General features: G+C 34.0%; 1 protein-coding gene and 1 long non-coding RNA gene across 5 annotated transcripts in view; both read left to right on the top strand.

Annotated features, from left to right (window-relative positions):
* LOC148127328 (uncharacterized) overlaps positions 1 to 18058 on the top strand; it is a 212673-nt gene that overhangs the window by 98613 nt on the left and 96002 nt on the right. The window lies entirely within an intron of this gene.
* MEGF10 (multiple EGF like domains 10) overlaps positions 1 to 18058 on the top strand; it is a 95026-nt gene that overhangs the window by 12279 nt on the left and 64689 nt on the right. For 3 of the 4 annotated variants that reach the window (XM_087926887.1, XM_087926885.1, XM_087926886.1), the window contains exons 2-5: positions 9426 to 9557; positions 11266 to 11367; positions 12411 to 12511; positions 17236 to 17328. In XM_087926887.1, the coding sequence (XP_087783013.1) occupies positions 9442 to 9557; positions 11266 to 11367; positions 12411 to 12511; positions 17236 to 17328 (412 nt within the window). In that variant the 5' untranslated portion in view covers positions 9426 to 9441. Of the gene's footprint in view, positions 1 to 6607; positions 6736 to 9425; positions 9558 to 11265; positions 11368 to 12410; positions 12512 to 17235; positions 17329 to 18058 lie in introns of those variants that run through there. The other variant, XM_026703958.2, reaches the window with a different exon arrangement.

Below are 18058 nucleotides of genomic sequence, written 5' to 3'. Positions count from 1 at the left end.
CCTAGGGAGCTATTGGATTTTTTGTATACTAAGACATCTAGGAAGGGAAGTTGATTGTTAGCTTCTGTTTCCATGGTGAATTTTATTTTGGGATGTAGGCTGTTGAGGTGTGTGAGGAAGTTGTTCAGTTTTTCTTTCCCATGTGGCCAGATTATGAAGGTGTCATCTATGTATCTGAGCCAGAGTTTGGGTTTGTGATCATATTTTTCTAGAGCTTGTGTTTCAAAGTGTTCCATGTAGAGGTTTGCAATGACAGGGGAGAGGGGTGACCCCATGGGTGCTCCTTCTATTTGTTTGTATTTTTGTCCATTGTAGGTGAAGTATGTATTGGATAGGCAATGGTTGGTCAGATCTAGGATGTGCTTGGGGGGTTGTATTTGTTTTGGATGGCTGACAAGGCTTCTTTTATTGGCACTTGGGTGAAGAGGGATATGACATCGAAGCTCACTAGAAGGTTGCTGGGTTGTAAGTTTTGTTTCTTTATGATCTCGATGAACTGGAATAAGTTTCTTACGTGTGAGTTGATGGATTCTGCATAGGGCTGTAGTTGTTTGGCAAGAAATTTGCAGAATCCATCAACTCACATGTAAGATCAGAATCAGAACACAGCCAAGCCCCAACCCTATCAAGTCACACCCCCACTGCAGTTAAAAAGAAGCAGCAGCTGCAAGCTCACATTACTCTGAGAAGCACTAGATACTTCCAATTTTACGTGGGAGAAAACCCGAATAACCAAAGATCCACATACAAATACCTGCGAAAACCTCAGAAAACAAATACAAATACCCGCGAAAACCTCAGAAAACAAATACAAATACCCACGAAAACCTCAGAAAACAAGTGTGTGTGTGTGTGCGTGTGTGTGTGTGTGTGTGTGTATATATATATATATATATATATATATATATATATATGTTTTCTGAGGTTCTCATGGTATTTTCTTTTACTATTCAGGTTTTCTCCCGCGTAAATTGGAGTATCTAGGCACGTTTCGATGAAGTCTCATTCATCATCTTCAGGCTTGTGTCTTCAGCTCTGTGCTTCTCAGAGTATTTACTCTGAGAAGCACAGAGCCGAAGACACAAAGACACAAGCCTGAAGATGATGAATGAGACTTCATCGAAACATTGCCTAGATACTTCCAATTTTATCGAGAAAACCCGAATAACCAAAGACATATATATATATATATATATATATATATATATATATATATATATATATATATATTTGTTTTCTTAAGTTTTGGGTACTTACATGTATGTTATTCAGCTTTGTTGGGTATTCTCCCACGTCATTATAGTTGTGCTTTTAAAGTTGTAGCAACGTTTCGGCAGATGAGAACTTTAAAAGCACAACTATAATGACGTGGGAAAATACCTGAACAAAGCTGAATACCATACATGTAAGTACCCACGAAAACTTAAGAAAACAAATATATATATATATAATCTTCTATTGCAATATTAATATGTTTTAAAATAAAATCAAAATTTATGATTTTTCTAATGCAGCACAGAGTAACTGAAGAATTGTAATTTAAAAGTAATCACAAGTTATTTTCTAGTTTTAATAATGTTGCTTCCATAATACATCACTTAAATATAGGACATTTATATCACACACACACACACACACATATACACATACACACACACACCCCACACCCCACAAACAGCAAACACACACCCCCTTAGGGCAAAGAATCCTGGCAAGATTATCATCAGGAATCAGAACCCCTGGTCAAGCATTCTGTTTGTTAGGATGCTTCTGATAACTTCACAAGTATCCCTAGTTAAATCTACCTAACCCACCAGACCAGGAAGGCAAGGTATGTTACTGATCCCGTCTGTTAGGAAAGTACATCTAGTGGGTAATCAAGTGCTGGTGTAATTGTGGTTGTTGCCAGGAAAATGGATGGTGGGTCAGTGGTGAAAGCTAAATCTGGTTCTAGATTCTGCCTCAGTTTACCTTCCCAATAAGTAACTGAGTCGGAAGATCATTTAAAAGCAGTTTATTAGGGTACCCTGTAAAGTGGGGTTTCTCTATGTACAAGGAAGTGAGAGAAACTTGAGCCCCATGTCTCTCTCCTTTTCATAGTTTCCCTCCTTTTTATAGTTTCCCTCCTTTTTATAGTTTCCCTCATTTTTATAGTTAACACAACAAAGAAAATGCAGGAGGAAAGATGACTGGATAGAATAAAAGTAACCTCCTCTTTGCATAGGAAACCAGTTACATGTAGTCAAACATGTTATATATTTGTATCCCATAGTATCACACAGGTTAATTAAAATGAGGTCTGACATCAGAAGGGGCGTAATTGTAAGGGAAAAGGTTGTTTACAGTTCACAAAAGAGATCAGTCAAACCCCAAGTTCTACTAACAAACTTGTCTTATCTGGAGCTAGTCTCCAGCTTGTTTATCAGTTTAGGAATGTTAAAAGCTGATAAATCTGAACATCATTTTGAAAGAGAGAAAATAAATCAAATTAAAATACGAAATAACTATGTTAGTTAACAAATAACAAAATCCATGTTATTTGCCCATCAGTGGGGTTTATGGGATTTTTATATTGTGGAATTTTAATGTTGTAAGCTTCCTGGAATCAGTATGTGAATTGAGTGGCAATAAATATACAGTAAATGTGTTTAATAAACAATTTAATAAATAAGTAGGACAAGATGGCAAGAGTCCTCAATTTAGCTTTAGGCTATGACTGCGAGGACTACTACGAAAAAGCAAATTTCGAATGAATTTAGGTATAGGAAGTTATTTCAGACTGTACATTTTGTATAATATATGTTTGAGGAAAAAGCTAGTGAATGACTGATGTCATAGGAGAAAAATGTAAGTAATTTCAAAAAATAAGGAGAAGAAAGAGTAATGACTGAGATTTAGATAGAAAAGGGTAAATAACTTGTTTTTAACTAGGTGTATAAATTTTCAAAGCTTGCAAAGCTTTTCAAAGCTTCCTAAGCGTTGCTTATTGCATCTGTATTTTATAATCTTGATGATTATTTGTTTCATTTAACATTATCATTCTAATGCTGTAATTATTCAAATAATTGTACACCAACTGAATTCCTGTTTTGGACGATAAGGACATTTAAAATAAATAAACTTCCTTTAATTTTTATTTGCTTTATTTAAAAGTGGAAGAAAGAAAGAAAGTGGAAAGGAATTTGGTTATTATAGTACTTAGCGAGGATATATTAAGTAAAAAAGTAAGGAATTATGTTATTAAAAACTTTACAAGAATACTTTATTGTCTGTGATTTCAATTTCAGATCTAAAGAATAATTCTGCATTAATGGTAATAAATACCTACGCAAGCACTTGGTTCAGCCTAGGGATTAGTGAACTTGATTATTTTCCTTATTTTGGTTAAATTGGAACTACCAAAGGGCTGCTGGCTGTATACACTCACATGTAGCAGCTCAGTTTCATTTGCGTCTTATTAATCAAATGTTTCAAGGACAGATTTATTTACAGGCAGTCTTCAACCACAATTGAGGCTAACATTTTCCTTGCTAAGCATGACAATTTTGCCATGGTTGTTAAATGAATCAGTAAAGTTGTTAAGTGAATCATGTGGTTGTTAAGCAAATCTGGGTTCCTCCTTTGACTTTGATTGCCTGAAGCTCCCTCGGGAGGTTGTAAACAACAATCCCAGGCCCCTGGAATGCTGCAACCCTTGTAAATGCATGCCAGTTGCCAAGCACCCGAAGTTTGATCACATGACTCTGGGGATGTTGCAACAGCCATGAAATGTGAGAACTGGTCATAAGTCACTTTTTTCAGTGCTGTTGTAATGATCATTAAATGAATGGTGGCAAGTTGAGGACTACCTACATTCTTAAATGGTAGATTTGGATTAAAATGAACCAGAATTGATTTTACAGTTCAGTGTGCTAAGACTGGTTCAGACTGGTTAATGTTCTGTCTAGGTATGCCCTGTGGTTGATATCTGAAATTGAAATACTTGGTGCCATTGGTTGAAAAGGTATAATATATAAATACACTTGAATTGTTTTCATCTCAACTGATTTCTATTACATCAAATATTTATATCAGCCCTAAACTCTGTCAGAGAAATCCTGTTCAATTTGTGAGGAAGTTATTTAAAACTCAATGCAACTAGCAAATATAATGTAAGCATTTTCTTAATCCTGCATATGCCCATGTACTCTATATCTGGAGAGGCCTGTTCAGGTCAAGTGAGAGAAGACATCAAATCTCTCTGGGAAGCAATGAATGCAGTCTTTGCTCTTAAATATATTCACATCTAGGTTCTTTGGAATTTATTCTGTAGTAAGCATATATAAGATGCTTTTCCAAAGTAGAATAATAATTGATAGTTCAGTTCTTTTTTACTAATAAGCTGCACTGATATAGCCACTACTGATTTCACTATCAGAAAATGCTTTATTTATATGATTAGGGATAGCTTACTTTGTGAAAATGAAAAAAAACATACTTTATTCACTCTAGTGTTTCTCTAACATAACTTAATGATTTTTTCCTATAATTCTGAAAGAGATTTTCATAATTTAGTATCATTAATTTGCATGTTTCTTTTACTTTATAAAAATAATTGAAAGATTATTTTTATTTATTTATTAGATTTATTTATTATTTAAAAATAATGAAATAGATTAGTTGATTTTTATCAGCAAAATTCTGATACCCAATTCTGAAGATAAAGAATAAATTGCATTAATAAGTGATGCTTTGTTAATTAGTTTTTTTTTATATAAGAAGATTTTTTTGGTGCAAGAAAGTGAATTATTCCTCTTGAAAACATATTTGCTTGATATTTTGAGAGAATTCCCTCCACATATTATTTTCTATTCCCTTTGCGTTTTTTTACATGCAGTTTAGTAATGTATGGGATAAATCACAACTTTTTCATTCTTCCAATATTGTTGCAAAAAACGTTCTTCATACAATTTTGCCATGTGAATTTAATCCCTCAAAACATATTATGTTAACATATTATAAGGCAAAGTTTACCAGTGTCAGAAGAGTTTGGTCTATAATCTCAAAGTTTAGCCTAGTTTTATATTTTTTAAAAAGCTTTATAACTACTTTAATCCATGCCACATGCAGATGACCTGAGCAAACCCAACAGTAAGACAGAAGCCTTGTTGTATATACATTGAACAGTTGCTCAAAATCTGATGCACCAGCTGTGGTTTGACCAGTTTGGAAGTTAAGGGAAACTTGATCTTTTAATCTTTATTTCAGCAGACAGATTACAACTGTTTCCAAAATGTACCTGTCAGTTAACCTTACTACAAAATTTGAACAGAGGGCTTTATTTATTTATGAATATATTTTTAAAAAGATAGGAAAAGTTTGTAAAGAAGACACAGGGGTTCCCCCCCATCATTTTATTTGTATTCTTTTTTTTTAAGTTTTATTGATTTTAACAACAAACAAAAACACATAAAACATCCCCCCCATCATTTTATTTGTATTCTTTATCAGCTTGCATACAATAACAAAAGAAAGTTAAAAATTAGTATGATTTGAGTGAAATTCTGTCATATTTCCCCATTGATTTCTCTCTATTCTGCTTGATGTAAGTGAGCAAAAAGGACTTACTTCAATGATAATTGATATTGGCTTTTGAAAATAAAAGATTAGGATAATTAGCAACAAAAAGTACCAAATAACCAGTGTACACAAGTATTTTATAACAGACTAATTTAAAAATCTAATAGAAGATATTGTATGAGACAAACTATTGATTCCAGTTGAATGTAGTCTACTTATGTATCATCTTATTTTTTTGGCACAAAGTAATGCACACTCCAATAAATTATTGTAAATTACTTCACAACTCATGTTGCAACTGAGTTGTAGAACATTCTCTCTTAATTTTTACTATGGAGAATACATAAGTTTAATAAAGTGGCTCATTAAGTTAATATATCACTGAAATTTTGTTTATTTAATGCAATATCTCAGTAGTTAATTAGGTTGTACTAGAAACAATAATAATTGTTGTAAAATATATGAAAACTCTTTGTGTAGAGTATCCTTTATCAATATTATCTACTTTCTAAAGGAGAATACAGTCAGATTTAATATATTCAAATATTTTGTAAGGATCTCTGTTTGAAAACTGAAATTCTTTTTTGCTTATGTTAATAAAAATATAGTCACATTATTGCTCACAGCAAGGATTTAACTTCTGAATTTCCTATCAAAAGATTAATGGAGAATATGCCAATCTGGGATCATTCAATGTAAAGTAGACTGTAGTTCCTAAACATTCTTCTTTTCTTGTTTCTCAATGCAAGCAAGTGCCTCCTCAGTTCAAACTTATGGTATCTTCATAAAGATTTTGATTTTTTTAAAAAAGTAATTATCTAAATCACCAGCTTCTTTTATATTCTTCCTATTATAATTAATGTCATTACAGATTTAACAACAGAATAACCACTCATTCAGCAACAGCTTGAAATTACAAGAGTACATAAGAACAAGACTTAAGACTGATCCTCACAGATGCAGCCACAACCAGTGTATCCAGATTCAGGCACTTGGCAATTGGCAAATGGTTGCAGAGGCCCACAGTCACATGATTGCCATTTGTGATCTTTACTGCCAGCTTCTGACAAACAAAAGTAATGAAGAATCTGGCAAGAGATTCTCCAAATAGTGCTCATGTAACATTACATTGAAGAACTATGCATGGTTTGCTTAATCACTGCCACAACTATCTTTGTAAGTTGATGTAGTCATGTGATATCCTTATTTTTGACTCTGTTGCTTAGTGATGATGTTGCCGGTTCTAATTATCATTGTTAAATAGGGAATAGCTTATTTATGCATTTCTTGATTACTCTGAAATGTTCTCATTACATAATTTAATATTGAGTTATTCTATCACTCAACAGTAAGCTGAGTACAGCCTGAATAGAGTGTTTCCCCCAAAATAAGACCCAACTGGAAAATAAGCTCTAGCATGGTTTTTTCAGGATGCTCATAATATAAGCCCTATCTCCAAACTAAGATTGTCAGCAGATGGATGCATTTAGTACCATAGTTGACCCAAAATAAGACCCAATGGAAAATAAGCCCTAATGTATCTTTTGGAGCAAAAATTAATATAAGACCTGGTCTTATTTTGGGGGAAACATGGTCGTAGTCATTAGATGTCTTTATTATATACATCACCAGCATTTTAAGTATAAATCTATTTAGAGGATACATTTTCAGTTTTTCAGGGTTGAAATATATAAAATATTTGATGCATTTATTAAATAATCTTTACTCTCAACATATTCTTTTTAGCATTTTAAAATGTATGCCTTAGCATTGGAAATAGCAAGAGTTAAATATACCTTCTGCATTTTATTGCTAATATACTGCTTTAGCAATGCTAATCAGCTGTACTGATTTTCTGTTTTGATTTTTCTTAATAATTAGGCAAAAGATCTAGGATGCAATCATGTTTTACACTAGGGAGTTCATGTAAATAGCTCAAAACTTTTTTACATTGATTTTTATGTTATTGTTAAATGTATTCAGAAGGAAAACTATTGACATTTTTAAAAAAGGAAATACAATTACCTTCTTAATAAGTGAAATACTGCATGTTTGAAATAAAAATGCACAAGCGGGTACAATTTTTAATTTATTTTTGATGTAACTGACTCACTATTGAAAAATTATATACTTTAAATTGTTGGTTGATCAGGGGATCTAGACATGCTTAACGATAGGAGCAGAGTGATTAACTGTAGTCCCTTCTCTTGTTACCTTTGTCCTATACCACTATGTTGTTGTTGTTGTTTATCAGATATGTTTTAATATTGAATGTGAGTCTTTTTCTGCAAGCAGGAATTAGTCCTTTTGCTCTTTAAATTTGTACTTCAACATCATGAATTCCTTGAAAGAATAGCAAGAGCCATGGTTGTTCATGCCATTATATTTCATTTGGCTTTCGGTTACTGCCACATTTCAATATAACTTTATACTACGGTTTGTCATTATACTTCAATTTACACAGTTAATAAGAAAATATTTTGTGAGAAACTGAAAAATCAAGTAATCAGTAATATCAGCATAATTTACATCTGAATTCACAAATTACAATTATCTTTGCTGCCCCCAATCTTTTGGGCACCAGGGACAGGTCCCTTGGTGAAAGGTTTCCCCATGGATCCAAGGTGTTGTTGGTTTGCAGGCTGCCTGCATCTCATGGAATGGACTTCACTTATTTGTGCAGCTCAGTTGCTCGCCTGCTATGGACTGGTGCCCAACGGACCAGGGATTAGGGACCACTGCTTTAAAATATTAATACACGTGAGGATACAAATAAATTCACAAATTTTAAGTATTGAGAAATTGAAAACAGAAGCAAACAACTATAATATGCCTGATGTACATTGTAGACACTGGAATATATTGATTTATCTACTACACTCAAAACTGATGTCTTGATAAGTTTCTAACTTAATACTCTTTTTATTTCCTCCCAAATTTACTGTCTTTCTCCCTTAACTCACCTCAGGGCTGGGTTATTTATCTATTGTTATATTAATTATAAATCTGAAGCCAACAGACATGGGATGAGCTGACTATCACTTCCCAAAATATCTTGAACTTAGCTGGAGGGTGAAATTTTGATTAGAAAAAGCTGATTAAGGACTGAGCAGTTGTTATAGTTTGTTGCTGTAAATAAACAAAGTTATAGTTCAACTTGAAACTGCTTGGACATTTCATAAAGTACAGACAGGCAATAAAGGATGTAATGTTAATTTCTGAACTCTTGCGTGTCACTAAAACAGGTGCCACGGTGGTGGGATTCAAAATGTTTTACTACTGTTTCTGTGAGCATGGCTTGGTGGATGTGGCTTGGTGGGCCACATCCCACCAAGGGATGTGTAAAATCTCCATTCCCACATCATTCCAGGGGACGGATACTGCAAAATCCCCATTCCCTCCCCACTTCAATAACCTGCTTTCCAGTTCCATTCTCCTGTGCAGGGCAACAAAATAAGACCCAGCCAATCAGCTGGGACTTGGGAGGCATAGATTAGATGGAGGCAGGACCAGTCAGAGGTGGTATTTGCTGGTTCTCCGAACTACTCAAAATTTCTATTATCAGTTCTCCAGAACTGATCAGAACCTGCTGAATACCACCTCTTAGCTGTCACTGCCAAACCAACATATAGTTTAAGCAGAAATATAAGTCTGAAATTTAATGCATTTGCACATGGGAAGTTGTGTTACACCATTCATAATCACTTTCTATTATTTCCTTAAGATTCTGCATGAAGCAGGTTTTCTCATTCTATTGTATAGCAGGACTGGCTTTAGTTGTTTACCCCAAAGTATATGACTTTATAACAGCTTGCATATTACCTGGCCATTAATATTATCAATCCATTTCTTTTCTCTTTTTACAGGCATTTTGTTGAAAAGATGGTTCTTTATTTGGATACTTTTGTTCATTTCATGCTCATGCTTTTGAACCATTGGATAGTCTCAACTCTATGTCTAAATCTTGAGGATCCAAATGTGTGTAGCCACTGGGAGAGGTAACATTACTTTTAATCAATAATTCTTCTAGCATGATTATTTTAATCAGTATCTATGTAAAATTTCCATTACATGAGAATAGCAAGACAAGGGTGACATTATGAAATGACTATGTTAAAAAATATAAAACCAAGCCACAAGTGTATGGATGTATTTTTATGAATGGCATAAAACTACTAAAACAGGGCATGAGTTTGAAACAAAAATAGAAGCAATCAATGATGCCCCTCATCTATGAAGTAGGCAGACTCTATTTACTGCCCAAGAAGATTGCAATATCTGCAAGAAATATCATTTGCCTGCAAACAAGAATTGCTGGACTGCAAAGTAGATGAAGTAATAGAAAATGAAGAAACTAAAGTACTGTGGGACAAATACTTGCCACAAATTACTCCAAACTTAACAATTGTTGATAAGAAGCAATAAAAAGTCTGAAGGTCCTGCAAATACAAGTAGAACAACTGTAGCAAATGAAAGCAAAGGTAGATCCAATAATAAATGGTGCCTTGGATGCAGTCTCAAAATATCTAGCGTGCCACTTGAACCCTATTGGCATTGACAGAATCACTATTGTGATCATCATCACTTAATTGCAAAAGTCAGCTTTACTTGGAACAGCTTACATTCTGTAATATCATCCTTGCATCCTTTAATATCATTGACTAATTACTGTACATCTACCTATCCCAGGTCTTTGGGAAAGACTCAATAGCTAGACAAAACTGCCCCAAACAGTCTAAACATCTGGAGAACTATGTACCCAAGCATAATATTCATCATTTCATTGTATGCTCATAAAATAATGCATTCTATTATTTTATAGTATTCAATAATATAAAAATTAAATCAAACATGTACCAATGCATACTGTAATTGTTGTTTGTAGTTTTGATGTGATCAATAATTCGCTTCTAAATTTTCTGAGGATGTCCTTGGGCTCATAAATGGAAAAAGCAGAATCAGCACAATGTGTCTTCTTTTTCTTTGATAAACTATTCTAACACAATCAGCTTGAAGGAAAAAAATTTAAAAAACTGTGAATCTGGATAGTGGTTTTTTTCTTCTTCTAAGTATAGCAACGTTTCATGTGACTTCTCATATTCAAGGGTGTTCAAGAGTAAATATATTAAGTATATAGAAATAATCTTGTATCTGAATTTAATAAGCAGAATTCCTAACTAAAGGCTGCAATCTGCATTCTACTCTAGTGTCTCGGAATTACATTGTCTAAGTTGACATAGAATGGGATGAACTTTCTTGGATTATCATAAACAGTTGGTATAAAAAATGGGTGGGTTCTCATTAGATTTGTAAGATATTGTATATTTGATTTTTTTTTAAAAATGAATTGTTTAGATAAACTTGAAAAGATAGGCTCACTTGAATTAAGCTTGTCTCATTTTAACAGTACAGATAATCCTTGGTTTATGATTGGTCACTTAATGGACATTCAAAGTTACAACAGATCCACTAAAAGATACTTACCACCCCCACTCAAAGTAAGGGCCGTTGCAATGCCCCCCATTGTTATTCACCTTTAAGTTTAACCTCAGGGCCATTGCAGTGTGGAATGTAAATGAAATTATTTTCACTATCAGCAATAATGTCTCCCGTCTAACTGTTTATTTCCATCCTATTGAAATTTCTTCACTTAATTACTCAAACAAAGTGCATGTTTAATAATTTTATTCCTTTTTTTCTGTCCAGTTATTCTGTTACAGTGCAAGAATCCTATCCCCATCCTTTTGATCAGATTTACTACACCAGCTGTACAGACATACTGAACTGGTTTAAGTGTACACGACACAGGTGATTTTTAGTAATTATATTTTGATTAACCTTTTAAAGGGATATTTTATAAGTACTTAATAGTTGATCTATGTTGAAAACAGTAGAAATGTGTTGAAGCATTTGCAAAATCAGATGATATGGATATTTACATGTATAAATTATCTATCTTTCAAGATAGCCTTGAAAATATTATCCTGAATTTTGAAATGAATTATTAGATTAAAGAGGAATGTATGACTTGCAAAGATCTCCTCTTTTTCTAAAAATATAATTATAGTAAAATGGATATAATATTATTATTTGAGAACAGAAAATTTCAATTATAATTACTCTGTATTTAATAGCCCTCCTTGTATTGGGCAGAAGTGAAATTATGGCTTTAACTACGCATAGTGGAGCCACTGTGTGTGAATTGGGCAGTTATTTAAATTCAGGGGTGGGATTCTACCAGTTCGGTCCACTTCTGTAGAACTGGTTGCTCTGAAAAGCAGTAAACGGAGAGCATACATAGAACCAGTTCTATGTCTGCTGCTGTTTTGGCCCACCCGCCGGTATAACAGTAGTTACGCTGGTTGGATCCCACCCCTGTATAAATTGCTTTAACAAATAAATGCATGTATTTATTTACTGATTTTTTTTGAATAATTCAGAATTTGTTTTTAACGTTGAATCATTTTGAGTTTTAAAAGTTCTGAATTTGTAAAATGGTGACACATGAGAAAAGTATAGTTTGTTTTTACTGTGCTCCCTTGTCTGACAATAGTTTTGTGTATTTAAAAATTAAATATTGGTCTGAATGTGTACTAATTCATTAGTTAAAATATTTAATAACAAATGTAAATTACAAATCCATATAACATCAGCTGCAATTCTGAAGTATTTGTCACAGACCTTGGAAAGGATCTCCATTTGCAAATAATGGAGTTTGCTGGTAATGTTGTTTATCTTTCTTTGTAAGGGATGTAGCTGATTTATAGAACAATCCAATTTATCCATAAATAGCCATAGCTGGATCTTTTGAAACAGTTGTTCACAAATTTTACATGTCCATATTTTAACAGAATCAGCTATCGAACCGCTTATAGGCATGGAGAAAAGACTATGTATAGACGGAAATCTCAGTGTTGCCCTGGATTTTATGAAAGCAGGGAAATGTGCATTCGTAAGTAAAGTTATTGTCATAAGAATATCCAACTCTTAATAATATGTTAATGAGAATGCTAATGAGAATTCCCCAAGAAACAAAATGTCTTTAGAAGAGCAGTGGGGCAAATATGGTGGTTTACAGTTATGGGATGCTTCTGTGACACTAATTGATGGGGGAGGGGGGAAGGTGTTAGCAGAATAACCCAGTTGGAAGGACCCTTGGAGGTCTTCTAGTCCAATCCCCTAATCAGGCAGGAAACCCATTCAGACAAGGTTGTCCAACCTCTTCTTAAAAACCTCCAGCACCCACAACTTCCAGAGGGAAATCGTTCCACTGATTAATTGTTATAAGAGTAAGGATATTTCTCCTTAGTTCTAGATTGCTTCTGCCCTTGATTAGTTTCCATTCATTGCTTCTTGTTCTACCTTCGGGTGCTTTGGAGAATAGGTTGTTCCACTCCTCCTTGTGGCAGCTCCTCACGTATTGGAACATAGTTATCATGTCACTCCCTAGTCCTTCTTTACATTAAACTAGACATACCCAATTCCTGCAACTGTTTTTCATATATTTCAGCCTTAGTCTCCTAATCATCTTTGTTGCTCTGCTCTGTACTCTTTCTAAGTGTCTAAAGCATCTTTTTTATGATGTGGCAACCAAAACCGTATGCAGTATTGTAGTTTAGTGCACTGAATGTGTTACAGTGTGCATTGAAGCAATCCTGCTGGTCAATAGAAACATATGTTTATATACAGTGTCCTTTGCTCCTGCCATTAATTTTCTTTTTAAAACAGTGGTTTTTCTTATTTTGTTATCCTGTACTTGCAGATGGTAATTCCAGTTGGAAAACTATCCAACCAGCCATTGTTAAAAAGAGCTTTAAAAAGTTTCAAATTAAGATTATTTGCATTACCATACAGCCTAGAGTCCTAGACATTGGGAAATGGCTTGTTCATAATTGTAGATTAACATATAAATAATTAAAATAATACTGATATAGGCATAAACACAACAGCAGCTCTTTCATTTGATTCTCAATGCACATAATTGAAGCGTATAGAACTTGGTGATTTGTGGCATGCAGAGAGTTTATCTTGAAGATACAAGCCTGATTTGCCTGGATAGACTTCTTATGAGGTACATTGAGAACTTGCATCCCATTTGTCAGCATTTTAGAGGTTTAATACACCTTTTTATGATTTAAATCACCTCCTGCATTCTTTTTCCTTCAAAGTGAAGTGCAATGTTAATGTGTATGTAATTTTGATTGACAGCTCCAGTTGGCAGTTTTGATTTCTTGTCTAGCATCTCTGGTGCCAGAATTAGCAGAGTTACTGATTATTTCTTCAGCTGTCAGTCAGTCAGGAGGATACTACTATAAGATTAAAAATGGATAGTGTTTTTCTTTAGCAAATTAAAACTAAATAAATGAAGGAATATCCTTTAGTCATAGAACAGCATAGCAACTAAAGACAAAACCATAGTCTCTTTTTATGCAAGAAAAGATACATTCCACAAACACTGATTGTGAGAAGGGCATGATAGCAAGCTATTATTCCTAAATACCAGTTTCCATAACGGTCCCATCTGTTTGTATTTTTTAAATAATTAACAAAAGATCACTTTAGTTCTTGGGCACACATGGGATTGCTGCCCCTTTTCTCTTCTACTGCTTCATATGGCCTGAAGTAATTCCACAGATCAACGCCTTTTTTTGAATATATTTAGATTATAATAGTAAAATATGATACTAATTAAACTTGAGGAAGAAAGTATAGAAATAAAGAATAAAAAGTGCAAGGAAAAAGAAAAGAACAAGAGAGAAAAAAGAGAAAAGTAAGAATATAATAAAGAGAAAATTGTATTTAGAAGTGATTTTCTTAATACAAGTATAAACAAACATAATGATTCTTCACCTCCACTAAAGTTACAAACATTTATCATTTCACATCTCTTATCTATAAACAACTCCCTGAAACTATTTTAAGTTATGATGTCAACAGAAAGTCCATAAAAGACTGCCAGAACTATGGTAACAATATATCTTGTTTTAACTTTGATTAAATAAACAATCCTTATATTCCTTCCTTTTACTTCTATCAGTCTAAGCCAGGGGTGTCAAACCCGACTGCATCATGAGCCATATCATGATGTATCAGGATGTGTTTTGCCCTTGCGGAGCCAGGGTGGCTGTGGCGTGCACGGACCATAACCAGCTCATGGGCCACCAGTTTGACATTTTAAGCTTTAAATAAATAATAAAGCTGGTCTAACCTTTATTTCATTCAAATATTGTTATAAGATTTGATTTCTCTTAATTTCTTCTTTGTCTTCTTTCACCGAATTCTTCTAGGCTTTAACAAGCCTCTTTTGTAAATCCTATAGAAAAAAATATTCACTTTACTCTTTGGGTTTGTCATTTGTATTCCCCCTTTCAATTTTAAAACCTCATCCAGTTTCTTTTGTAGATCTAATGAAACATCCTTTTCTAAGTGATATTTGTTTGTGAGACCAATTTTTGATATCTCTTTTGATACCATCTTATCTTGTCAGATAACTTTTGTTCTACAGAATGCTGCAATAGTGGAAAAAATCTTGAGACATTAGACAATGTCTTCTATCAGCTGTCTCCTACACAGCAGCCATTTTACAAATCCTTGCTTCTAAAATACAAATATACCACCCCCACCACTCCCAAAATTATGAATCTTGTTCTAGAAATCTTATGACAGAAAATAACAACATATGCTTACTTTTTACTCTACACATTATTAACTATTATTAATCTATAGAAATTAGGCATCTATCTGAAATAAGACAGATAATACTTATCTTATTACTTATTGGACGACAGTGGCTAGTTTAATGGATTTTTCCATAAATTCAAATGTAGCAGATTAGTGGTCTCATGTTATATTTTCTTAAGATCTTAGACATTGTTCTTTAAAGATGACTAACATCCTTCTAACATATTTTATATTTATTGTTAAATGTGTTGGAAAATTATGATAAAAACATCTTTTTATCTTCAAAAGTCTTTCAATGCAACCCCATCATAAATATCATTATATGGGTAGTTTTCCATTTGGGTCCAGAATCTCAATAATTGCATGAAGCAGCTGTTAAAGACATGTGACTGCTTTGTTCAATGACCACAATCCTGGTTTTCCCAGTTGTGGTTGTTAAGCAGAACCCCAGCTTCCCATGACACCCAGAAGGCAGGACCTTTTCTCTGCTCACTAGGGAGAATGATTGAAGAATGAGACTATTTGATAGTGATTTTGACAGAGTGGAAGTCGATTCCTTTGAAAGTTTCTTGGCATGCTAGAGGAATGGCCCTTCAATCTGGCAAAAACACTAGCAAATAGGATAGTTCTGGAAGTCTTAGAATGCTGGCCTTTTTGCCAGATTTGAGATCTAGTTTCTCCAGTGTATGGGAGGATTTCTGCTCCCTGCATGGAGGGAAGGAGAAATCCCTTGGATTCGTTAGGGCAACATATCTCAAATCCAACATCCTTCTGCTTGCAATCTTCCTTTTCTGGGGAAGAGGATAGACAAGATTGCAAAAGGTGATCACATGATTGCAGGGCATTTGGAAGCCAGTTGATAATGTGAACAGGTTTCCAAGTACCTGAAATGGAATCATGTGACCGGGGAACTGATAGCTCTTTTTACAATGGTGCTGGGAGTGCTTTATACTGTAAGGCAGAGGTGGGGAACTATGGCCCAATTAGGACTTGTGGACTTCAATTCCCAGAATTCCTGAGCCAGTCATGGTGGCCTAGGAATTCTGGGAGTTGAAGTCCACAAGTCCTAAAGGGGCCATCCTGTAGTTCCCCACCCCTGCTGTAAGGCATCTGTTCCAAGGCTGCTGTGACCTGGAACAGTTGTTAAGCAACCAGCCATAGTCTAATTGCTTCTAATCTATGATTTATCTCTTGGCAGCGGTGCTCTTTTTAAAAATTTCCTAGGGAAGGAAGACTAAATTATGCCACTGCAGTTTCATATTCATATAAGAAACATTAGTATTTGTATTATTTCAGATAAGTGATCAAAGAATAAAATAGGTAATGATAAAAATAGAAAAGTGAGGGGGCAGGAAGCTGTTTGCACTGACTGTTTGCAGACATTGACCTAATATTACCTAAAGCACGACAATTTTCAGAAGTTTCTGTTTTAATTACCAAGGTACTGTTTTATATTAATTTATCAAGAAATAAAATAAAGAAAAGATGGTAGGAGACCTTTCTTTGGATGCATTTTTATCTTAGAAATGGTAATCTTTAAAGGAATTTATGAGTTCAGTGCTTGATTAGAAAGCTCTGTATGAATGATATTTAATAAATATGAAATTTAGATTTTAGGAAACTTTCCTATATGAAATGCTAATATTACTTAATACCAGTGTTCCTTGTTTTTCAACACTGGAATATTTATTTACACGGTTAAAATATTAATTTCTTAATTTCTTTTTGTTTTGTCTTTTTGTTTTAATTGTAGCAAACTGGGACAATTAGTAAATAAATGCATATAGATGGATGATAGAATAATGATATATAGAGAACTAATTCAAACAAGAATTGAACAACTCTTAACAGCCTCTTAATTTTAAGAGGAAATTGGAAATGGCTAGGTTGCAGAAAAGCAACCTTCATTGTTGCTTTTATGCAACCTGCCCCTTCATTGTTTTTATTCTTTTTGATTTTTCATTATCTGTTTCACTCACCCTGTTTCTTTGACAGCTCACTGTACTGATAAATGCATTCATGGCCGTTGCATTGCTCCAAACACCTGTCAGTGTGAGCCTGGCTGGGGTGGACCCAACTGTTCAAGTGGTAAGTCTGCATCTGTTCCTGTCAGTCTTCAATTCTGTCTGTTTTGTTGCTCTTCTTTGCAGGGAGATTAAAACACTGTTGTGCTATAGTCCTTCTGCATTTGAGATATCACTTCCAAAGGGATAGAATGCTCCACATATGATTCAGTCTGTCTTGTTTTCAATCTATTAAATACCAACATTGCTTTATTATTATATAGCATGTCTTTAGCAAATTAAATGGGGAGAGCATCTGAATCACAGGGGTAAATGATTAAATAATTTGATCTCTTCCATTTTGGAAATATCTCCTGCCAAAATTTTAGCAGAATATCAGCAGGTAATAGATTTTAAACCCAATTCCCATGCAGATTTCAGGCTATCTGATAAAAGCTATTTTATTAATCGCCTAGTTGTTCAATATATTGTTTTAAGGAATTAGAGAACTCGAAGAGAAGAGGGATACCAGTCATTACATCAGGACTTTTCAAGCTATACCACTTGTTAAAATAATCCTTACTAAGGTGGAATTGATCTCATGACTAATTTGTTCTTGTCCTTAAAGGAAGACCAGAATGGTGAAATGTAAAACATATTGTTTAGAGTAGTGGTTAAAAGGACCAGGTTAAAAACGGGGGACTGTGAATTCTAGTCCTACCTATGGCACTTGGGTCAGTCACTTTCTTTCAGCCTTAGGAAGACAGCAATGGCAAGAAATCTCTGAAATCTTGCTAAGACGACTGCAGGGATTT

The sequence above is a fragment of the Pseudonaja textilis genome, chromosome 2 (assembly GCF_049901715.1).
Source record: "Pseudonaja textilis isolate UNSWEBS1 chromosome 2, rPseTex1.2, whole genome shotgun sequence".
Classification (NCBI taxonomy): Eukaryota; Metazoa; Chordata; class Lepidosauria; order Squamata; family Elapidae; genus Pseudonaja; species Pseudonaja textilis.
Note: the sequence above shows the minus strand (reverse complement) of the source record. Positions and strands in the feature narration are given on the sequence as shown.